The 21885-nt window shown below is 46.3% G+C and overlaps 2 protein-coding genes across 2 annotated transcripts; one reads left to right on the top strand and one right to left on the bottom strand.

Moving 5' to 3' along the window:
* si:ch211-168f7.5 (uncharacterized) lies at nucleotides 1–16602 on the bottom strand. Its single transcript, XM_063190750.1, has 4 exons — nucleotides 16033–16602; nucleotides 10677–10845; nucleotides 9168–9401; nucleotides 1–3538 (listed from the first exon to the last, which is right to left on the bottom strand). The coding sequence occupies exons 1-4, from the start codon at nucleotides 16273–16275 to the stop codon at nucleotides 885–887; spliced, it is 3300 nt and encodes a 1099-aa protein (XP_063046820.1). The 5' UTR covers nucleotides 16276–16602; the 3' UTR covers nucleotides 1–884.
* A 3674-nt stretch (nucleotides 16603–20276) lies between these two features.
* Nucleotides 20277–21656, top strand: map1lc3cl (microtubule-associated protein 1 light chain 3 gamma, like). Its single transcript, XM_063189734.1, has 4 exons — nucleotides 20277–20334; nucleotides 20734–20789; nucleotides 20886–20992; nucleotides 21471–21656. The coding sequence occupies exons 1-4, from the start codon at nucleotides 20277–20279 to the stop codon at nucleotides 21628–21630; spliced, it is 381 nt and encodes a 126-aa protein (XP_063045804.1). The 3' UTR covers nucleotides 21631–21656.
* The last annotated feature ends 229 nt before the right edge of the window (nucleotides 21657–21885 follow it).

The raw sequence follows: 21885 nt of genomic DNA, 5'->3' as shown, positions 1-21885 counted from the left end.
ACAGTTGCTACTTCCACGTGTTTTTACTGAGGCACTAACAAAAGTTCCAAATATGATAGAGTTTAGTCTAATATTGATAAACAGTTAATACCCTGCACATTTTGAAAAATGTGTCAATCAAGCAGAGACAGACTAAACATATGCATTTGGTTGTATAAACAAGTAGACAGAACCAATACATTTCATAAGCAATTTAATTATAAGCCATTGAGTACAATGTCTGGAGTTTAGTGGTTCAACTGTTCACAATATTTTAAGAGCCCTGAGCACAGTAAGTGAAAATTACACATTACTACTGCTGGATTGCGATCAACACAATTATCAATTCTGTTTCGATGTGTATTGTAAGGGCAAAATACAGTATATACAGCAACTTAGATGTTTAGTGTGTAATTTAATTTTAGTAAAGTATTTCCAAAATGTATGCTTCTCACTCACTAATTTGATATCTTGATATCTAGCAAGTACATCAACTCAATATTACTAGTCTGACCAAGGGATCTTGAGTTGGAAGTTTTGCACACCATGTATGTGTATGACTGGTTATATGCTGAATAAAATGAAGGGGATGCAATTGTTTCTGTATGTAAAGTGCACATTTCCAAGCCATGTTGAATCCTTGTAAATTGGTGGTAGTAGTAAATATTCAAGCAAAATATGGTATTTGTAAATGGGCAGCATCTATTCTGGAAATCGACAACTAACAAAAAAATTACACACTGAACCTTTAAACCAAACCAAATGCACAGAACTCAGTACACTAGTGCACAAAGCCACGGCACAGCATTGCATGCATAGGCACAGTCTCATGCAGAAAAAAAAGTAACGTGTTATTTAAAATATGAATACTATTACTAGGCTAATACCAACTGACCGGAATGGAATCACTTTTTTGATTTGTGGCCCCTCAAACTGAGCGACCTCATCGAACCGAAAACACGCCTGCCGAGATCCCTGAACGACCTGGAGCGCGTCAGGGGAGCGGCGCGGGGCGGGGAAGGAGAGAAAGAGGGCGAGGAGAGAGGAGAAAGCGACTGGCAGCTGCCCTCCAGACTTTGGGAACGCGAGAGGTGGAACAGGCTGGCGGTGGAGGAGAGGTGTTTGTCCTCCCTGGCCACCAGGCTCCGTCCCCGTCCTCGTTCCCGCTCCGCGGGGTGGCTCTCGCGCGCAATCTCGAACGAGGAGGACCAGTAGTTTGTGCGCAGGCGGCTCTTGCGCTGCTGGGAGTGCGGCTCGAGCATCCCCTGGGACTCGCTGCGGAACAGCGCCCTGCGCGACGAGCGGACGCTGGCGCTTCGGCCTTCCCAGTCCGCCGACGCGCCGCCCCCCTTCTGCTTCTGCTTGGCGTCCTGCTCTTTGTTCCAGGACCTCTCCTTCTGGTGACCTTTCCGTTTGCTGCTGCCCCTTCCGTCCCTCTCTGCTGCTGCTCCGTATCCCTCCTGCGCTGGGTCCTTGCCCCAAAAGCGCCCGTCGAAGCCCTTCCAGAACTTGCTTCCCTTTTTGGTCGGCGTGTCGTTCGCGCTCACGCTCACGTCCTCGTCCCAGCAGGTGCTGTAGTCCCGTGCCGAGTAGCTGCTGACGGTGGACGCCCTGACCAGCTCGCGCGAGGCGTGCTTGCCCTGGTACAGCCGCTCTCCGTCGCCGCTCCTGCGCCATCCCCGCTCCTGGGACGACCTCCACACCGTGGCCCCGGCCTCCTGCCTCAGGGAGCCTCCCCTGGGCCGGATCACCGCCGCGCCGCTGCCCTCTTGCACCGAGTTGCCTCCGTGATGAGCGCGGAACCGCGGCAGCGAGCACTGCGTCGGCGCGTCTCGCCGGAACACGGAGAGCTGGGCGGGCGTGAAGGGGGAGTCCGAGAGGAGGCGCGGCGGGGAGTGGACTCTGGAGTGGCAGGACACGGAGGACGAGCCGCCCGGGGACGCGGAAGGGTCGGAGTACGCGGGCGCAGGGGGGAACGACAGGACGGGCGACGTCCTCTTCACCCGATGCGTCGGGGTGGGGCCCGAGTGTTCGGAGCAGGCGGGGCTGGTGGACTGTGACGTAAGTGCTGAGAGGGAGTCCGTGTGCGTGATCTGAAGGCAGTGCTGGTTGTGTGAGCCGTTTTCCCCGGGCGAAACGCCAGCGTGGATCCAGGTGTTGGACACGTGGGCGACCTGGGACGGAGACCTCAGAAGGTCAGAGGACCCAGGGCTGCCGTGGCAGTATATCCGTGGAGACTGCGAGAGGTGATGATGATGATGATGATGATGAAGGGGCTGGGCGGAGGAGGAGAAGGAGGAGGAGGGGGAGGGGGAGGGCGAAGCGGAGCCCTCGCCCCTCTCCCGCTCCATGCTGCGGAAGCAGTCCGGGTCCAGCTCCACGCCTTCCTCCATCAAGCCCACCACCACGGAGCGAGGGAGTCCAGAGACGCGGGATATCTCACACACCACCTCCGAGTCCTCGCTGAGCTTTGAAGGAGGAGGAGGAGGAGGAGGAGGAAGAGGCCCGTCCAGAGGTTTGGGCAGAGGAGGCGGGGGTGGGGGCGGAGGGCAGCCCTCTGCCTCTTCCCGCGACGCCCCGCTCCAGTCCAGGGATCGGGAGAAGCCCATGGGACCAAACACCTTCCCCGTCACCTCCAGAGAGCCGCGGTGGTTGACCTGCGACGGGCAGGTGGAGATCCGCGGCCTGCCCCTGGAAACTGGCGTCGGGGTGAACGACATGGTCGAGGATGAGGGCGAGGCGGTCGGGGTGGTGAAACTAGTTCCGAGGTACCCGCAGGACGCGGACATGTCATCCTTGCGGGTCGTTTTGGCGTCGGGGCTCTTGTTCAAGTTCGGATTCAAGTTCAGGTTCAGGTTGAGGTGGAAGCTGATGTTGAAGTCCTCCCCGGTCACCGAGGGCAGGTTGCCGAGGTTGATGGAGTTCCGGGTGGTCTTCTTGCTGATGCTGCTCAGCCGCACCCGCGACGCGTTGCCCAGCTTGCACGGCGTCACGCTGACCGAGGGCAAATGCGACGCCGAGCCCGCGTGCCCCCCGCCGTCCAGAGGCAGCGCCGGCGCCAACACCGTCCTCGCCGGCAGGAACACGTCTTGGCTCGAGCCCGACATGGATTTCTGGAGGCTGTGGCACGAGCCGTTGTGGTGCCCCGAGAGCCTCTTGCGGGAGTGGTACTGGTGGACCAGCCTGGAGATGTACAGCTCCATCTGGCTCAGTGACGGCGGAGGAGGGGCGTGTGGCGTGTGAGTCCTCGGTGACGACAGCGCCTCCTGGTCCGCGGTCTGCGGCTCAGCGTCCGGGCTGGGCGACAGCTGAGGAGGCGAGTGGTCCTGGCTGGTGAAGGTGAACAGGGGGCTCTGCAGGGCCACCGCGTGTAAGGGGCTGGGGTACGGGTAGACCTCCTTGGTCTTGCGGGACACCAAGTCGGAGCAGAACTTGGGCTCCAGCTGCACTCGGGAGTGCAAGGCGCGGCAGGAGTCTGGGAGAGGGAGGGTCTGCTGAGAGCCTCCCAGCTTGGAGCAGAGGTCAGACAGGAGCACCAGGCCGGGGAGGTCAAGGTCACCTGTGTGGTACGAGAACAAAGATAAGAATCAGTGATAGAATCAGTGATATGACAATAATAATGCATTTATAGTAGTGTTTTTCAACAGGGGTGCTATAGCCCCCCAGGGGACGCTGAGGAGACCTAGGAGGGTGTTGAGAAGGATACAACTGAGTCGGGGCGGGGCTTAGTTCCCATCGTGAGGCATCAGTCTATTTTATATTTCAATACTAAGGGGGCGTTGGGATGCTTATGATGATGTCAATGGGGCGTTGGGATGCTTATGATGAGGTCAAGGGGGCGTTTGTTTAAAAAAAACATTGAGAACAACTGATTTATAGCCTGGCCCCTAAGAGCAGCCTGCCTCTTTCAGTAAGCAGGACCCTGTTTCTCAAAAACGTTGTTGCTAACCACTTAACAACTTAGTAGGTTAATAGGAAATTGCTTTGCAACCAAGTAAGTTGCTAGCCTAGTTAGCAACGATGGTGTCGAGAAACGCACCCCTGGTCTTAAACAATTTTCAATAAATAAAAGCCTGCCTCTATTAGTAGCCTGTGTTACAGCCATTGTCTCTTTATCTAGGGCAAATAGAACAGCAAATATGTCTTTTGTATTACAAGCCTCCTTCAAATTGTAGCCGGTCCCTATTGCAGGCTGGTCCAAACTCATTTTGTATTCATCATAGCCTTGGCTATTACTTGAGGAAATGTGGTATATTCAAAAGGTTGTATTGATATAACGGTTTCCACAAATGCTTTTTTACTCTGACCTTGAGGAGTTCAGCTGGGTTAATAAAATAAATCTGAGAGAGCTTGTGCAGTTTAGTGGAAATCCAAGGCACTCAAGGTTGCAATTTCTATACCTTTTATTTCACTACAATGGCATATTTAATGTAGTGAAATAAAGTAATCCAATGAAGCAGCCAGGAGGAACTCGCACACTGATGCCGATGCATAAAGAAATTAATGTATAAGAAAAAAAAAGTGCTAGCCAGTGAAGTGCAAAATGTTTTCGGCCTTTCAGACCATCATCAGTGCCAAACTACATGAAATACGTGAAATAAAGTGAAATAAACGATGTGAAATAAAGTATAAAAATTGTAAACTTCAGTGCCTCCTCATTTTCCTGTATCTTCCACTGAGCACCAAGGAAAAAGGGGAACACCCTGAAGCACTCAAAATTCCTGTTTGAAATCTGAGAGCTACGTGTAAAACACAAATTGTGAAAAATCCTAATAATTACATTTAAACACTCATCATTGAGTTTACGTTTACACATGAGTGACTTTGACGTGAATATGCCTCGGAAGAAAAGAGGACCCAGGTGAAAAAGTGGTTCAATTTAGTACAATAAAAGCACGACTGAAGTGTACTTAGTATGTTAAAAGCGCACTCACACTTTTTGTGCTAAGAAAAAGTATGTTTACAATATGCTTATTTAAAGTGTACTTAAAATTAGATGTAATTAAGTTGCTCTCAAAGAAAGTACACTTTGCGAACCATACATAAAGTGCACTTAGAAGATGTTTGGCTAAAGTGTATTTAGAGGAATATACTAATAGTGTTCTAATAGTGAACTTACTAAAAGTGTATTTTTTAATAACATATTGCAATTGCACTTTTTTAAGTGCACTTTGATTATACTTCACCCAAATGTCTTCGAAGTGTGATTTTCTATAGTGCGCTTTAAAGTAAATCACTTTAACATATTGGAAGTATACTTTTTCTAAGTGCACCATGATTGTGCTTCATCCAAATATATTCAAAGTGTGCTTACACAAAGTGCATTTACCCATCATGCATCATCATGCATGTACCATCATGCAATGCACTTCTTGGAGCTACATTTCTCAAACAGAAAGCCATTTACCTCTAAGGAATATCTTTGGTTTGCATGAAAATATTACTCATTGTTATATTCTGCATTTATTGTAGGAGTTTTAACATTTTAAAGTGGTACACAAAAAATGGCCATGTTCCCACCGTCATTATGATGGTCACGTATATGTTCTGGTATATATAGACTCACACTTCCCAAGATATCATGGTAAGAGGTAAGTTGGAACTAGTTGTTCAAACAAAGAATCAAGGGTCACCATTCGTGATCAATTCAAATGATCAACTGCAGGAAGGTGGAACAAGAATGAAGTAAAGTGAAATGTGTATCTGAAATCTCTGTAACAATGCAATGATTGTAAATGTCAGTCGTGCTAGGCATGCATACTGTATCACTACTGTAACATGTGGCTGTGTGTAATGTACAAGCTCTGAGAACCAGCATGGATTGTAGTATTACATTTATATTATTCGTTGTACTTGGGAGTGTACTGTAAATATACTTCAAGCATACCTGTTATATATTTACAATACTTAATATGATATACTTTTTACATACTTAAAATGTTCCAATGTAGTCCAAAGAAGCATGAAGTTAATATACTTTTATTGTACTTCTAGTAACAATAAAATGTTATAGAAGTGTACTCAAGCACACTATTAATGCCATATGAATGCATATAAACCGTGTTTGGAGCATACTTTCAAAAGCGGTGCCATTTTAGCATCCTCAGTGTGCTGCAAGTGTGCTGAAGTACTGCTTTAGTAGTGCTTCAGCGCACTAATAGTGCAATGAAGCGCACTTTAAATCGCCGAAAATAGTACACTTTGTACTAAGTACGGTCAAAAAAAGTACACTTTAAGTATATGGGTTTTTCACCTGGGGATGCAAGATGTACTAGTAATTTGGTCTAAAATTGTCTGTAAAACTACAAAGACCTGAAATGTACATAAAACAGAGCAAATGAATAATGTTTAATAATTCATCAACGTCTGGATCAACATACAACATAGAAGGAAATGATTTGGAAAAATGAGTAGAAATTGGCAAGTTGCCAAAAGGATCTCAAGTGTACAGTACAATTCAGAGTTGTCGAGTTAGAAGGAAATCTTTCACCATAGGCAAAGCAGGCAACAAGGAGGGTGTGTCCAGCAGGATTAACATGGAGCTCGCTCTGCTCTCCAAAACCGCAACGCCTCAGGGGCGTAACTAAAGTTGGTTGGGCCTTGCCCAAAATGCATTGGTTATTATTACTGCGAAAAAAACTGTCAATCAAACCTGAATGGTCATCTGATTGGGTGAGCCTGACAAGTGGGTGGGCATAGGTCCACTGCAAGCAACCAAAAAATCTCCCTGGCTGGATCTCAAATGGTGCACTTGTGCACTTCAGGCACTATGTTTCAGTGCGTAACTAATACGGGATACACACTGAAACATGGACACTGAAGTGCACAAGTGCACCATTTGAGATTCAGCCCCTTACTGTTCCCCCTCCATGCTTGCAGGGCAATGGTTTTCAGACTAAGAAGACGTTTTTACTCGAAAGAGTGAATACCCCCTCCTCCCCTCTCTCTCTCTCTCACACACTCACCCACACTCTCTCCCCACTCCTGTGTGTGTGTGTGTGTGTGTGTGTGTGTGTGTGTGTGTGTGTGTGTGTGTGTGTGTGTGTGTGTGTGTGTGTGTGTCTGTGTGTGTGCGTGCGTGTGTGTGTGTGGCGTGTGGAAAGACGTGGCCTGGGGGTTAGGAAGTTGGCCTTTGGATCAGAGGGTTGCACAGGTGCACCCTGACAAGGCACCTAATCCCACATGGCTCCTGGGACTAATAACTTGAGGTTGCCAAGGATAAAAGCATCAGCTAAGTGTAATGTAATGCAATTACAGTACTTCAAAAAGCATGATAAAAGCAGAGCAGAGAGATTGTTCAAAATGTGAATCCACGCCGCACTGCTCACATCTGTTGAAATCAATACTTTGATTCTGTTTTGCCCCCTTTTTCTAAGATGATAGAGCACTAATAGAAACACTATGCTGGTGCATTAGAGTGGGTGTACTGTGTATTGAGATTTAGGGCTGATTTACTCTCTTGGGGACCTGACAGCTTGCCGTAGCTCGGGGGGACAAAAAACAAGATTATCAATATTCCACGAGGATAATGAGAGAGGGAGAGAGTGTCTGACAGCTCAGTAAACGCTGAATCATGCAGCGCAGACAATATGCTCAAAACGCACAAAGACTTTTGAATAGAGTAGTAGACTTGTATCAAAACCAAAATCCTCGAGTTGCCTAACCAGGCTGCGCCCTCCTAGTGACGCAACACCTTCGGATCGCGATGGCAAGTCTATGATAATCAGGCAACGAATTACCATAGTTGCCGCTCAGACTGTATCGCATTCAAAGAGATGGGATCGCCGGCTGCCCCATTCACGCTTTGTTGAAAAAGCTCAATTACATCATCATAACAACAACAACATTGCTATGTGTCTATGGTTTTGGTAACAACAAGTTAATCATAGACACACAGCATGAAAGGGTTAACCAAACTGTAGAAGTTATCTCGACAAAGCTCAAGTGTTCACAAAGCTGTGGCTGAGCAGCTGTGTCACTGGGCGAAAACACTTCACAAATGTGAGAATCTGCATGAACGTTGCTGATTGAGCTTCTTTATAATCAGTAATAAATCCAGAAATAGGTCATAGTAGCAGATGGGGTCGCCGGCGAGCCTATTCACTATTTGCTGAAAATACTCAACTTCTTCATAACAACATTGCTATGACATTAGCGAGAACCTTAAGTAACAGATTAAGACACAGCCATTGAAATATTGGTGACAGTAAGGTTATAAAATAGGCTGTGCGCTAAGGGGTTAAAAGGTTTACACACGCTCTACTGCAGCAGCTGTCAGGTAGTAGTTTGTCAAAAGATCCAGCCAAGCAAACGGTAATTAATTATCTGGATGGGTGGACATTTTAACAAACTACCAACTGACAGTGGCAACAAAAAAGTTTATTAAAGGAGTTCTAGTGAGTCCTGTATTTTTGGGATAATACACAGGCATAGAATAGCATGTCTTTTTGGCGAAGTGTTGAAAGCCAAAAGACAAGAAGAAATAGGAAGAAAACAAAAGCAAGACATGCCTCATTACCACACATAAGATCATCTTGAGTGTTTTCCATTATCCTAACTCCTGTTCTCCCTTGTGCTCGTGGCCTCGAGATGATGTCGCAAGACGTCATTGACGACAGAAGATTAATTCAATATCTCAGAAAAGCGGAATTCAAAGGACATTTTCTCATCTGCATTCGGCATGTTGAATGGGCAACAGTCTAAACCCTAAAGCTGGCTAGGCTGACAGTGGGGATTTTCTCCATGGAGGCGGGCCGTCAGCGAAGTGCGAGACCACAAGCACAGATTGAGGACGGGAGGTAGGATAATGGACTGTACCCCTCATGACCCACCCCTGAGGTGCTTATGACTGTATCTTTAATGTAATCTGCCTGTAATGATGATCCAGTGAAAGTATGAAAATGAAGCCCACCTGGGAAACCCCAATTCTCATTGTCATTGTGACACAGCACTCCACAGCACACAACGAAATTGTATTCATGTATCACCCATTCAAGGGGACAGCCCCCAATGGTGCCCCAAGGGAGCAGTGTGGTGGGACGGTACCATGCTCAGGTTACCTCAGTCATGGACTGGCGGGTCGGGAGTCGAACCGGCAACCTTTGGGCTACAAGTCATGACACCCTAACCGCTTACCCATGACTGTCCTATCTTACCCATGATTGCCCGCCTAGTACATCAACACCCACCTGTGGAGACGGGTCTCCTCTCCTCCTCCCCAGGGGTCTCCTCGATGCTCTGCGTGCTCAGCTGTGAGGCCTCTCTCCACTGGGTGGCGCTGTGGTCCTCTGACAGCGGCCTGCATACAACCCCACCACCACCACCACCTCCACAGGCCTTCCCTCCAGACCCACCAAGGGCCACCTCACTTGCCACCGAGTAACTGGAGTCAGACAGGGAGCTCCCGCTTACAGAGTAGAAACCTTTTAGGGAATGAAACAGAATGGGGAAAGGGGATGGGGGCGAGAGAAGAGGAGGTGTGTGGGTGGGGGTGGCAGATAAGCATATGGAAAAAAGTGAGAATTTACACAGCGAGCCCCTTATACAAACAGTTTTTCTCGTTTCTGAAAAGAGCAAAAGCACAAAGTTAATGTTTGCCAAGTCCTGTCCTATAGGAGCGGAGAGCTGAGAGGGAACCGTGAGTCAGACGTGTGTTAAAAAGGCTACCAGTGAGCTGACTCTGTGCTGCCATGGAAACACCAACACTTTTAAAACCCTTTTCTGTCTCAGGCGAATTTCCAAACCAATGCTTTATGATACCGAGTAATACTAACACTGTATTAATGGAGTTAGAGGCAGTGGAAGCTTTTATGAAGCCTTTTCTCTTTCGTGTCAATTTCCAAACCAATGCTTTATGATTCTCAGTATTACTATACTGTATGAACAGAGCTAGAGGCACTAAACATCTGTGTGAAATCGTTTCTAGCACAACTTAGTTCCCAAACCATGATACGAGTAATACTAACACAGCATTAAGAGAGCCAGAGGCAGAAGAAGGCTTGTATGAACTTTTCAGTAACTTGTGTTAGTTCCAAAACCAACACTGTATGATACAGGGAGAGGTAGTAACACGGTATGAACATAACTGGAGGCACTGGCCTGTATACTCTTAGCCAACATTTTCAATGTCATATGAATTTCAAAACCCATGCTTTATAACACAGAGTGTAACTAACACTGTATAAACGGAACTAGAGGCAGTGAGAGCCTCTCACTTTTCTTTTCTTACGGCCTTTCTTACATGTGTCACTGTTTGTAACACCCAGAGTGTGCTTTACAGGGAGAATGGAGGGGATTTCCCCCTTCTGGTTTCGATCCCCACTTCTAATATATTATTTTAATCTCCGGTGGGGATTGGGAATATCATGTCATATAGTAGGAATTAATGAAACTCCATTGATGTTGCTTAACCCAGTAAGACACGGCACCTGTTATAAATTAGCTGTTACCAGAATGGCAAATGACCAAATCATAATGTTTTACGAAAGGCCATGTGCACTGTCATAGTGGTGTAGTACTATGGTGGTAAAGCTTTTCAGTCACTATTACAGTGTCCCACTGGTGGAACGGCGTGCGTTAAGGGGCTATGATCTTTTTAGACAAATCGCACCTGCTCACAGCCTGTTCCCATGGCCTGAGGCACTGAGAGGCAGGCAGCAGCATAAACCCTTTGAAGATTGTCTTTTAAAGTCGGCTACCTGAGCTGGGCCTTGAGTCTCCGTCCACCAGCGTGGTGCTTGCGGTGTCTGGCGTGAGGGGGGAGAGGAGCTCCGACGGGATGTCCCAGGACAGCGTGGACCATCGCGACGTCACCTCCTCTCCTGAAACGCTCAAGCAGGGCAACGCCGACTCGGGAAGGGATAGACTCTGAGGAAGAACAAAGGCGAAAAGAAGAATGTTTTTGGATCACGTTACTGCATGAAGAGACAAAAATGTCTGTTAATGACATCTCCAAAAAGTACTGTAGCCCTTTCATGCAGATATGGTCACTGGCGAGCTCATTTACTATTAGCAGAAAGAGCGTAACTACATTATAACAACATGGCTATGACATCACCTAAGCAACCAACTAACCTGTTAAAACACGACTATACATTTGCCGTTACTAGAATGGCAATGACCAAGTCGAAGTGCATTACTAAAGGCCCCGTGTTTATGGCACAGTAGTGTAGTACTATGGTAGTTAACTTTTCAGTGAGTATTACAACATTCATCTGGTGGAACACTGTACATTATGTGGCTACGATAGCCATAGGCAACAGATCAAGACATGGTCATCATTACCGCTTTGGTGACAATAAGGTTATAGTCTCTGCCCTGAAAGGGTTAAAATCACCCACAGGTAGCAGCTCAGGCCTTCCTCAGGGTTCTGAGTGAGGAGGGTGGGAGAACACATCATCACATCACATCACACGTCATGATCATGTCCCTGCGCGTTGCTGAAACTCCAAAGGCTAATAATTATACTGGGCTTTTCAAGTGGTCGGCCATAATTGTGCAGCGTTTATTTCGCCAACACTGCATTGCCATGATACAGCACGCTCTACAAAGAAGTATGCGCTTGTGTTGTGTTGTGTTGTGTGCGACCATTGCATTGGCAAAAGACTTCCACTCCATCCTTTGTGTGTTTTTGTTGAGCAATGAGTTACATTTGCTTTCAAACTGTTGGTCAGTAGAGCAGAGAGCTGGCATTAACATGTCACTCAAGACTCACTTTGAGATCTAAAACTAAACTAATTATAGTTGCGCCCCCCCCAAAGGATTCATGTCGACCCGACCCTCCCTGTCCTGGTGTTTCAAATTAAAGGACACCCCCGCGGACAACAGGCTCTATTGTCGGGGCACCTCTCTCTCTAAAGCCCCACATCAGTCCTGGGACTCCTGACAGAACTTACTGAGCTGGAAGACAATGCAGGTGACTCACGAAGCCTGCTGTACTACTGACAAAAAAAGAAGGAAGGAGGAGGAGGAGGAGGAGGGGGGGATGGGGGCACAGAGGAGAAGAATGGAGTGAAACAGAGAGACAGATGACGTAACAAAGAACAGTGGAGGAAAAGAAGGAGGTGGTGGTGGTGGGCAGATGGGTTTAAAGGAAGAGAGAGAGAGGGAGACAGAGAGAGGAGGAGAGAGAGAAAGAGAGAGAGAGGGAGAGGGCATTGAGAGAGACTTTGACCAGGCTTATCTCTTGCTTTGCAGTTTGCTCAGGGATCTTCACCCCTTCTCCTTCTTCTGAAGGTGGGCAGAACATGTATGAAAAATCACCAAAACGGGTGAGAAGAGAAGCAGCTGACTTCCCAGCAGCACCACAGTCTTCCACAAGGATCCGGGAACTCGCAGGAGAAGGAGGAGGTGGTGTGAGCTTGATAGATACATTGAGAGTGATTGAAAAGAGAGATAAAAGAGGAGAGAGAGAGAGAGAGAGAGAGAGGGTGAGTCAGTCTTGTAAAGTGACTGAGCTGAGCAGAGCTGAGGAGGACGTGTAGGCACGGGGGATGGGGGACCCACTCGTGAGAGAAGAGAAGCGCCGACATGGGGGGGTTGTGGCATTATCCAGACCCCCCACCTCTTGCTTATTCTCGGATATTTCTGCCACCCCCGTCACAGCATGCAGCTCAAGCTCCTGTCCTCTCCTCTCCTCTTCTCTTCTCTCCTCTCCCCTTCTCTTCTCTTCTCTCCTCCGCTCTCTGCCTCTCTCTGCCTTCACTTCACCATCGCCCACACACACACCAGTTCCAGCATAAGTACTTAACCCTTTCCTTAGCTGGCTGAATATTGATAATAAAAAAAGACTTTGTCAAACTGAACAAAAACTAGACACAGCTAATGGGTAATACAGAGAGACACAAAATCTATAGGGTATTTAGGCTGTATTGGCGGCATAGTGCAAAATCTATAGGGCATATGAGCATATCAGTGACATAGATCAAAATCTATAAGGGGTATGAGAATATTGTCAGTGTGGGGGCAGCGCGCTAAACCCCCCACATTTGGGCTTGCATGGCCACGGGGACCCCGGTTCGAGTCCGGCCGGGGTCATTTCCTGATCCCACCCCGTCTCTCTGTCCCACTCGCTTCCTGTCACCATCTCAGACTGCCCTATCAAATAAAGGCATAAAAGCCCCTAAATATTATCCGTGGTAAAGGGCAACATCTATAAGGCACATCAGGCTTCGTAATTCCCCCATCCCCTTGGACCGAAATGCACAAACCCAAATGCATTCGGACTAAGTATACGGTTACAATGGGATATGAGCATATTATCAGCGTCATAGGGCAAAATTTATAGGTCATATCAGCCATCTTAATCCCCCCTCATCGCATGTCATGGGAGCAAAACGCACAAACTTCATTCCCGCATCCCATCAGACCGAAAAGCACAAACCCAAATGCATTCGGCTGAAGTATACGGTTACAATGCCACGGCCATTACGGTAACACATGTAGAGAAAGGAATTGAAGCTGGCATGGAGAGTGAGCAGGGGCAGGGGGGAAACTTGACACGAGTCAGCTGAATGGGGTCCATCCGCTGATCATTATCCTCCTTGTATAAATCAATTTACCAAGAGGGGGGAAGAGAGAGAGAGAGAGAGAGAGAGAGAGAGAGAGAGAGAGAGAGAGAGAGAGAGAGAGAGAGAGAGAGAGAGAGAGAGAGAGAGAGAGAGAGAGAGAAGGGAGTGAGTGAGACTGAAGTGAGTGAATGAAAGTGAGTGAGCGAGAGTGAGATGGAGGATCAGGAGAAGAGCGTTACGTAATTTTAATTATGAAAAATGAGGGGAAATATAGAGAGAGGCGGTGAGCGGCGTGGGGCCATGAGATGATGTACTGTATAATTAGGACCACTCCACTCCAGCCAGTGGCAGCCACAGAGCATCAAAGGAGGCTATAGGATCCTTACGGAGCCATATTGACATATCAGGCACTTGCTCTGTCCTTCTCAGTACTGATGTACTGTTAAAAGCTCTGTTAATTGACCATTTAGAGAGTCAGACTGACTCGGTCTACAGTGTATTTTGTCCCAGAGTACTTTTTAGGTGTTGAATTAACCACTGCTTTTTTTTAACTGTGTAGGAGCCATATTGATATCTGAGGAGCTTCTTGTGTCCTCCCAAGTAAGGATTCTGAGATGTCACACAGCATGAACAACAAAAATGAAGAATGAAGAAAATAACATGGAAACACTGTCACACTGACATCTGAGAGCTTCTTCTAATCGCCTCCCTCAATAAGGACACAGCTCACTAAGATGCAGGACAGCAGCAACAACAAAAAATAATAAGTAGAAGAGGGAAAAAACTGAAAAGAAGAGAACAGTCATATCAAGATCTGAGAACTTCTTCTGTCCTCCTCGATAAGGACGATGCTCATGAGGATACAACACAGCAAGAACGATGTAAAAGAATTGGAAAAAGGAAAAAAAACAGCTACAAGCCCAAAAAAGGCTTCAAACATCATCATGTTATGTAACAGTATTGTCAGCGGGGGGAAAAATCCTTGAGTTATTTTACTTGCAAGTGTTATCTCTGTGTGGCGGTATGGTTGTTCAAATTCGCATGTGGGGAAAAGGTAGGGGTGTGAGAGAGTGGTCCGCACACTGGGTATAGTTCTAAGATCCAAAAAAGATGTCACTTTATTTCATTTAATAAACGGAAACGTTTTGATCCACCAGTGGGATCCTCTTTAGTGTTGTTTATTAAATGAAATAAAGTATAGCTTTATATCCACAACTAAGCTCATACAAGTATACTTTTCCATGTAAGCCGGCCACATGTCTCACACTATCTACTACCATTGTCACGCACCTGGATTATTACTTTTTTTTGGTGGATGTGCAAAACTCTAACCTCCAAACGGCAGAGAGGGGTGTGAAAACTGAAAAGAGAGGATTTCGTAGGCAGTAGCACCCAGTGTCCATCCGGCCCTTTCGGCCCCCGATTATTCCTGTGTAATTACCCAGCTGAATAGTTAAACACCAACTTCGATTTCTCTGTCTCCTCTCTCCTGCCCCCACGCAAGCACGGCATGGATGCTTCTCCATCTCCACGTCCCTCAGTGGGCTGCAAAGCCTAGAGGTGATATCTATGACGTGTGTCCATGTGTTGTTTATGCAAATGGAAGAAGGGCTGCGTTGGAGGAGAGGCAACAACAGTGGTCTGTGGACGTGACTCATACACACTGTATACACACACTACAGTAAAAATGTTGTGTTAATTCAACATTTAGGGAGTACTCTGGCACCAAATACAAGATTGACTCTAAAAGTGTTCAGTTAACAGTGCATTTAAATATACAACCAATATATTTCACCACACTGCGTGTGAACACTTGCTTTCTACAAAAACATTTCTCCCCCTGTTCTAAAATAGTGTTTAACCTTGCTGAGGAGGGCAGGCTAGATGGTGGTGTGGGAATTCTGGGAATGTGTGGATGTTTGCCATAAACCATGTTGCCAAGTGTTTGAGAGGACGGGGTAACATGAGTACGGTTCATTTGCAACATGGCACTACTTCTGATCTCTCCCCACCCCCTCCACAAAAAAAGACAGAAGGAGAAGAAGGAGAAGAATGGACGCCTACAGACACAGATGTTTACATTTGTGCAGGTGCACCTGCTCTGTATTTTCTCTTATTTTTTTCATGGTATCATCTGTAGCTGCATAATGAGCTATTTGACTGATGCCAAATGGTATCATTTCAGTGTATGACAATAATTACTTTGTGCAATGATTTGACATTGAAAAGAGCTAAGTTAGGAACAAGTCTTGCTACATCCCAGTCATACGAATTCAAATGCTCATCTGTAGGCCTAAAGAACAGTATTTACAGGCACTAGCTTGGATTGGCATCCATCACTTGTGTCTCATGGGGGGTGTATTTAACCTTGACAAGGGGGACACAACGGTTTGGCACCACGGCTGGCATTGGAGATGTTTGACCCAGGTGTTGATGGGGGCTTCTCCATTCCGTGTCCTGAGAAGTACGCGTGTCTCCATCGAATAGGCTAAAGTTATTACGGAGCGTAAACCCCCATCCCGTCCATAACCTTCTCGCTACTGACCTGTTGCCTGTGGTGGGATGTTGACGCATCATCGTCGGTCGCGCTCTCTGGGTGTCCTTCGTTCTGGTCCGTTTCATCGATTGTCTCTTTTTTGTCCAACGCAGCATCGACCATCTCCAAGTGACGGCACCTGAGCAGGTCCAGCTCCAGTATTCCCGCTAAGGTTGCCTTCAGCCTCTCGCCGATGCGAACGCGCTCGCTCCCCGACCAAAGCGAATTCACACAGCCACGACGCCCGGCCATTGTGAACGAAAAAAAATCGGATTTCTTTTTCTGCCAGTCCAGCTAAACTACCATCCGAACAAAAGCCACCCGACCCGAGTGCGTCGTGGCGCGAGTGATTGTCAAATGCAGCGCCAATGCTACTGTAATTGCAAATGGCAACATTCAGTGGTTGCCTCTGAGGCTGCCTGCTTAATTTGATACCACCGTAACGAACGTCATTTTTGATCAACACTATGCATTCAGAGCTAACTTTCGCAGATGCACACACAACAAAGGCAAACCAACCATTTCCCAGCGTGGGGTCTTATGTCCCAAATTATCCATTTTGCCCCCACTCTCCGTTTGAATTTGGTTATTGTCAAAGAACAGTGGGTCGGCTGCTGAAGCAGACGGCACTATGGAGCAATAGCATACTTGCTGTGTCTAATCACGCGAATATAATAGGTGCACATTGTGAGATGAGGGGAAAGTGCTCAGAGGGTGGAGCGTCGAAGCCCAAACTCAAATGAGATTGGCCAGGGAACTTTTCGAATGGTTTCGGATAAGAAGAGGTGCACTGGTATGTGTGGCAAGTGCCATACTTTGTTTGGAGGTTTGATACAGTTGCAAATGACCACTCATTTCGTACACATTTTTCTGAATGTATAGGCTAATAGATCAGCCCAAAGTTTCAATGCCAGGTGAGTAATAGGATCGAATACAATCGATCTTAATTTGACAGCTCACCAGGTGTAGTCTACTGTACCTGTGTAGAGAGGCCTGCGTGGAAATGTTATAGGATAACAAAGGGTATGATATTAATCTAAATCTTACAATAGCTATTCAATTTCAACTCAATCTGCCGTTTACTTTTCCCACTACAGGCTGCAATGACTCTTTTAAATCGACAGAGGACACTCTAACTATGCAAACCACAGTCCAGGCTCACTGTGCCATACAAGGGTCAATTGCCCATGGAGGCATAGCACTGACATTTTGCAGCTATACACTTGGAAACAATTAGGGCTTCCCCCATACAATTAGGCGTATGGAAAAGTGAGGTAATGAGGGTGTAACATTATAGTCATAACTACTAGATGCCAATGTCACAGGCCTACTTTCACATGAAGCATTTAAATCTTGGGAAAGGAACAGGCTTTGATAGACTACACGTCTGACTGACTTACAGGCATGACAACAACAGTGTTTTAGATCTAATAAGCAAGGTGACTTTGCCCGTTTAAATTTTGGATCTGGCTGACCATTGGTTGACAGTGATTATTACCATTATTCAAAAATGGTGACCTGCCGTTGACCCAACTTCTTGGATTTTCTGTGAACTCTTCAACCTGCTGGAAATCTACATGGTTAGTTTAATTGCATGGTGGGAAAGTCCCTGTAGCCCACATCAGGTCAGGTTTCTAGCCTAGGCCTAATAATCTGCCTCAGTTATCCGGACTGGCCAGTAGGAGTGCTCTATGACGAGCCAAAGTTTGTAGGGCGGTCCCTCGCCCAACACGGCATTGTACTCATGTCGTGTCCTCTTGAGGTATAGGGCTCAAAACATTTGCCAGAGGCCACGATACCCTAACTACATTCAATCCCCCTGGGTAACAGTTTTGAACCTTTAAGGTGGGGCAGCTTTGACAGAGAGGATTTTTTTAAACTTACAGGCTTATTTGCACTGTGGAATTACTTCAGATTCCTAAAACAGGGCAGAGTGGAGAGAGAGAGAGAGAGAGAGAGAGAGAGAGAGAGAGAGAGAGAGAGAGAGAGAGAGAGAGAGAGAGAGAGAGAGAGAGAGAGAGAGAGAGAGAGAGAGAGAAGGTTTAAGCTGATTGGAAACAGAGATACATAGAAATGAGCCATTGGGTTTTATGTAGTTTTGCATTTCATGAGGTTCTGGAACATGCTTCCCAAGCTGTTTCTGCCATGTGCCATGTGCCAAGGCATGCCCTGTGCAGAGAAAAGTGAGACCATGCCTGTGGCTTTCTCCAGCGTGATAAGGAGTAAAGTAGGGTTACTGTGGTGCAAAGCTTTGATGCACCTGGCTGGATGCATAGGCGGGATTTTTTTGCATTGGGCAAGATCGGGCAATTGCCCAGGGCTTCGTCCAATCAGGGGCCTCGTCATTGCATCATGGCAGGAGTGGGGAACATGTTTCAAGGGTTTATGGCCCTTGAGGCCGTTCTATCCGGCCCCCGATACAATTTGAATGTTATGCAGCTTTACATGAAGGAAGACATATTTTGTAAAGGAATCTTAGAAATTACATTTGCAATACAATTAAGTTATATTCAGGGGACCTAGAGAAGGTGGGGTCTGTTTTAAAGATGGCTGCCTTAAATATAGGCCTAAAGTGCAGGGGCAAATCCTGATTTGACGTCATAGTACGACCCTCGGAGGACTTTTACGGCCCTTGGAGGAATTTGAAGTGGCCCCACCCCGGCATTACGGTATTCGTTTTCCTGCATTTAAAGTTATCTTCCACACACCGCAGTCTTCTTGTTGTTGGTGCTTCTCTGAAGTAGTCAGACAGGGAATGCAGGGAATAGGGCGCACTTAGTTTCCTCTTTTTTCTTTTTATTCATTTATTGCAATGTTTATAGGGGGCTCAAAATAGTTCTTTGCCCAGGCACCTAGGATTCCCTAGTTCTTGAATACACCACTAGGTGCTACTTGGACACATCGTCAGTGATGAAGCACCTAGTGGTGTATTCACCTAAAACCACCGCCAGATATTCTATATGCCAATGTAATAGGTTTCTATGGGCACCTAACATGACCAGGTTCCGGTCTGCCTAAAGGGGCGTGTCATAATACTCCTAGCATTGAATAGAACAGTCCTTAGGTCTGCCTAAAGGGGGATTCCCCCCCCTCCCCCTTGCAATAATAGAACCCGGAAACAATGGGCCAATGGAACCTCTCTCTCTCTACTCTCTCTGGCACCGCTGCTTGGATGGACTCGCTTCCTGTGGGGTTTGAATCTGGCCATGGGCCCTATCCCATCTCTCCCCTCACACTTGTTTCTTTGCACTTCTTCACTGCTATCCAATAAAACCATAAACAGTAAATAGGCCTACAGTGCCAATGTTATAACAGGTCTGCTCTGCTGTCTGTTGAGTTTTATTGTATGTTAAATCTATCTATGTTATTGTTGAGATTAGGTGATGTTTTTTTATATTAACTTTTTTTATTATTATTAAACTGCTTGGATGCAGTCCAAAAGCTCGTCCCTTCCTACATCCACCCCCTACCACACACACACACACACACACACACACACACACATACACATGCACGCATGCACGCACACACACACACACACACACACACACACACACACACACACACACACACACACACACACACACACACACACACACACACACACACACACACACACACATTTATGTACACCATACCTTGTTCATACTATTTTTGTCACTATGCGACTCCATCTCTCTTCAATAGGATGCACAACTTTTTGGTATTGACTGGGTGTCCAGTGTGGAATGCTTGTATATGTATGTCCTAGATGTGAACCATATGCAAACCAAATCTACCTTTGGGTACTAATAAAGTTATCTAATCAAATCTGATCTTAATAAACATTCATAAGAAGACGACAGTGCCTGGATGTACTCTAGCACCAGTGTTTAAAGAGGCTCTCATTAGTTAGCACGCGTGTGTGAAGCGCGCGCAGACGTGCTGACCGAGAAGCCTGTGAACGATGCGCAATTATGTGCGCGCTCTTACTTATCTGCAGTCCACTTCCATGCTTGTTTCGCGAGTAAGCATTTTTCAATAGCCTGACTACCCTGACATAACGCATGGCAACCCTCCCCTCCTTTCATCCTCGACTGTCATCCACCACACCTCCGTGGCGTGTATAAATTGGAACCGCACCGTTCCCTCAGCGGGGTTTCAGCAAACTTCCACCCGTGGGGACTACTCCGTCAGCCCGGGCTACAGGCTCTTCAAGCGGCCTTTCCATCCTTTACCTCCGCTAACCATCACACCAAAGCCCGAGGAGAGACATGGCTCCCTTCGAGAAATCTATGGAAATGATGCCTTTTAAGCAAAGGAAATGTCTAGGTATGTACACTTTAATACTTATCGTAGTAATTCTGTTATTTAGGATTATTGGGACCTGTATTTAATCTGTCAAAGTCTACCCTCTGTCTCTGTCAATTTAAATGGACTTTGACCTGGTTATGCACAAAATATTAATATTGCCAATATTAAATGTTTTTTTCTTTACATAGACTATAGTACATAGATCTGCAAGTTTGTATGAATTGTTATTATTATTATTATTATTATTATTATTATTATTATTATTATTATTATTATTATTGTTGTTGTTGTTATTACTTTATGAAAATGTGCACAGAAACGATTTTACTATACTACACTTGTATGCTTGTACACTAAACTTGTATATTTTAATGCATAATGCACATCATTTCTAATTTGGTTTTGAAATGCTTACAGCAACTAGAAAAGATGAGGTGTGTAGTATACGATCAAAATTTCCCAACAAACTTCCGGTAGGTTCAAGCTTATTTCATTTCATGATAATGATGTTGTTTACTGTTTGACATGGGCCCAACACAGCACAGACTGTTTTCATCTTGTCTCCACAGGTTATTGTAGAAAGATATTTGCGTGAGACACACCTTCCCTTACTTGATAAAACAAAGTTCCTGGTGCCGTTTGAGCTCACTATGGGCCAGTTCATCAGTCTACTCAGGTGAGCCCTACATGTCTTAGTTTCACTCTCTCTCTCATTTGTTCAGTGTTTTAATGTAATGGTAGATGTGATGACCTGGGGCCTATTCTAAAAAGTTGGTTCAGTTACCAACCCAGCTAACTCAAGTAAGAGAGCACTGCAATTCTCCTACAAGAGACATGGAGGTCTTTGTTTCAGTTTAAAAAAGCCACAGGACACTGTCACTAGACTAACCACTTCTGAGTTAACCTATCCCAGTAAGAAACGAAGTCTGCTTTCTGGAAAATGATCCTTATTTGAAACGCAACACGATAAAAATCCTTCCCCTCTGGCTGTTCTTTAGCCACAAACTCAAATGACACTCACTCTCACTCTCCGTCTCCATTTCACTTTCCCCCTTGACAGTCTGGCAGATCAGTAAGTAACGGCTTAACACAGTTTTTCTCACACTTCTCTCTCTCTCCCTCTCTTTCTCTCTCTCTCTCTGTCTGCTTCCCAGGAGTAAGATTGACCTGGATTCCACGCAGGCGTTGTACCTCCTGGTGTCAGAGCGCCACATGACGTGCATGACGGCCAGCATGGGAGAGGTGTATTCCCAGTACAGCGACCCGGACGGCTTCCTCTACATGACGTACGCCTCCCAGGACATGTTTGGGTGACGTCACGCCACTACGTCAGCTCAGCACCAGGCCAAGACCAATTCTGTGTCTCAGATGGTGTGCGCTTGTGCACTTTGGGCACCATGCTTTAGTGCATACTTAATACGCCATACGCACTAAAACATGAACACTGAAGTGCACAAGTGCACCATTTGAGATCCAGCACAAGACCAAGACGCGGTGCCACACAGAGACGTGCCCTGTCAATACTATGTACCTCTTACCACCAAGCCTATGACCACACCCGCACAGTGA

This window comes from Engraulis encrasicolus, chromosome 23, assembly GCF_034702125.1.
Source record: "Engraulis encrasicolus isolate BLACKSEA-1 chromosome 23, IST_EnEncr_1.0, whole genome shotgun sequence".
NCBI classification, from domain to species: Eukaryota; Metazoa; Chordata; class Actinopteri; order Clupeiformes; family Engraulidae; genus Engraulis; species Engraulis encrasicolus.
The sequence above is the reverse complement of the archived record's forward strand: the minus strand, read 5'-3'. Positions and strand labels throughout refer to the sequence as shown.